Source organism: Nansenia antarctica (genome assembly GCF_963989245.1).
Source record: "Nansenia antarctica genome assembly, chromosome: 1".
NCBI classification, from domain to species: Eukaryota; Metazoa; Chordata; class Actinopteri; order Argentiniformes; family Microstomatidae; genus Nansenia; species Nansenia antarctica.
Genome location: NC_137674.1, coordinates 20,595,063 through 20,597,562, shown reverse-complemented (window position 1 = coordinate 20,597,562; position 2,500 = coordinate 20,595,063). Strand labels below are relative to the sequence as shown.

The 2,500-nt window shown below is 39.2% G+C and overlaps 1 protein-coding gene across 1 annotated transcript in view; it reads right to left on the bottom strand.

The window, feature by feature from the left end:
- kndc1 (kinase non-catalytic C-lobe domain containing 1) overlaps positions 1–2,500 on the bottom strand; it is a gene marked incomplete at both ends in the record, with an annotated part of 45,440 nt that overhangs the window by 8,219 nt on the left and 34,721 nt on the right. Inside the window, 3 exons of the mRNA XM_080537807.1 lie at positions 282–463; positions 946–1,043; positions 1,134–1,227. Of these exons, the coding sequence (XP_080393933.1) occupies positions 282–463; positions 946–1,043; positions 1,134–1,227 (374 nt within the window). The remainder of the gene's footprint in view (positions 1–281; positions 464–945; positions 1,044–1,133; positions 1,228–2,500) is intronic.

The following is a 2,500-nucleotide window of genomic DNA, read 5'->3' as shown; positions in this document are numbered from 1 at the left end:
AACACCTGCAGAATTACTTCGAAAAACAGTTTACCGTGACTGTGTTCTCCACGCTGTCTGGAACTGTACCTAGCTGCCTGAAGGTAAACGTTATTTCAACACCAGCGGAGTTTAGCAGACAGGAAGATTAGTTCGCTCGCGCATCATGTGACTTGGGTGACACTTTTTTTTTCTCCAGATCTACACAATTAATTTGTTCAATTTCCTATTTTGAGGTAAAAATGGCTAATTTTGCCGTAAGGCTAAGTTTGCACCCCTGACATGTATTGATGAAGTGTTACCTGGCGTACAGATAGGACATGAGTCCCAGAGGTGAGCCAGCCTGCAGGCAGCTCTTGCCTCTCACGGTCCCAAAGCTGAGGACAGCCGGGTCCTCTAGGAGCAGGTCCAGGGAGGCCTGACCAGAGGCAGCCAGGGCCTGAAGGAGGGCCACATCCATGCCCCACTGGTCCATTCTCAACACCTGGACGAAACAGACTGTCAGGCATATGTCACATTGTTGGTCAACACATTTACTCAGGGTTCCCACCTTCTGAACAATTAAAAAGAGAGGCTTGAATGTGTGAACACTAGATGGTTTCTTGCCTTCTCTACCACAGCAGAGCAAAACAATATATTGTGAAATATGTGTAAAGTTAAGCAATACAGAGACTTATTTACTAGTTGATGAGACAAATACATTTATTTTGAATACATATATTTTTTTTGAGAGAGAGAGAGAGAGAGAGAGAGAGAGAGAGAGAGAGAGAGAGAGAGAGAGAGAGGGGAATTCAAGCACTTTCAATGACCCATGTCTATTTTCAAAAACTTTTGAGACCTTGATTTTTTCCCCTCAAATTCACAAACTTTCAAGGATTTCAAGGACCCGTGGGAACCCTGTTTACTGTATATACATTGAAGGAATTGCTTTGAAATCTTTTAGTTTGATAGAATTTGTTTTATTACCTCTAGATATTTCTTGACAGAGACTAGAAACTCCACTTTAGACTTCAACTCGTCAAGCTGGACCTTCAGTTTGGAGAGCATCAATTTGGCCTCGGAAGCTTCAGGAAGTTAGAGTTAGAGTTACATAGAGTTACAGACCTTTTATTGCATTTACCTACTTCATTGTGAAAGTGATATGGGATTGAAACCTTTGCATTTTCTCTCTTGATGGAGCAGCTTTTGGTAGAAGTTCCGAGTCTTTTTCAGATTCCTAGTCTCTATCGTCAGCTGTTGTTGAAGTTCCTAAAGCATAAGGAGACGGAAATCATATGCTAAACATCATAGCTAGACACAAAACCAGACAGATTCCCAAAGAACCAATCCCATACCATAAGAAATGATAGTATACACAAAAGTATAGGTTTTATGTAACATAGGCTAACAGTTTATTGTAAACATATGTTTTAGTATTGTAATAGTGTTTGCCTCTAGGCATAATGTTGCAATAGTTCAATGAATAACATATTAACTTATAGACTGAATCACGGAGAAACGGTTACCAGAACCAACCCCCTAGTTAAGCGCAAATGAAAATAAGCAAGAAACTGCAAGCCTAGTTTACACAAAGTGGTTCCAATGAACAGTATACGTGGCTCTCCTTTTGCATCCCTCACTGTGGGAACAGAAATCACTAGGCTTTTGAGGTGATAGGAGGGCGACATCTAAAACAGACAGTTGTGGGACTGAAGGAGCACATTAAAACCTAGGACATTACCATGAAAGCATACATGATGTACATAGAAGGGCCGTTATTATTCTATCACCAATTAGAATGACCTTTCTTCCAAAGGGTGGATTGATTGATATATTAATAAAATAATGCACAAATTAACCTAGAATCACAAAATACTTCTCTTATCTTATTCACCCCTAATGCATGGGGTTAAGGATATATTTTGCTTCAGCTATCAATTGCTTGGTATTCAACAATATATTAATTGTTCAAGTTTAATAATAATAATAATAATAATAACTTGTATTTGTATACCACCTTTCCTGTAAACGTTGCAGCTCAAAGTGCTCCAATCATTATATAATCATAATTAAATTATTTAGTCATTTAAAGGCAATATTAAAAAGATGGGGTTTTAGTCTTGACTTGAACATATTTGCTGAGGTTGCATCCCTAATGTAAACTGGCAGTGCATTCCACAATCTGGGTGCATAAAATGAGAATGCAGCCTCACCAAATCTCTTCTTTTGTACATGTGGTACACAGAGAAAGCCAGCATCAGAAGACCTGAGAGCTCTATTGGGCTGATAAGCTAGCAAAAGGTCTTTCAGATATTCTGGTGCTGTGCCAGTGAGAGCTTTATAAACAAGCAGAAGGATCTTGAAATCTATTCTGAACTTAACAGGAAGCCAGTGTAGAGTTTCTAAAATAGGAGTTGAGCTCGTCTGCTTGTTTTGGTTAAAACTCTCGCTGCTGCATTTTGGACTAATTGCAGCTGGCCAATAGCTTTCTTCGGAAGACCAGAAAGGAGACTGTTACAATAGTCCAAACATGTAATAACAA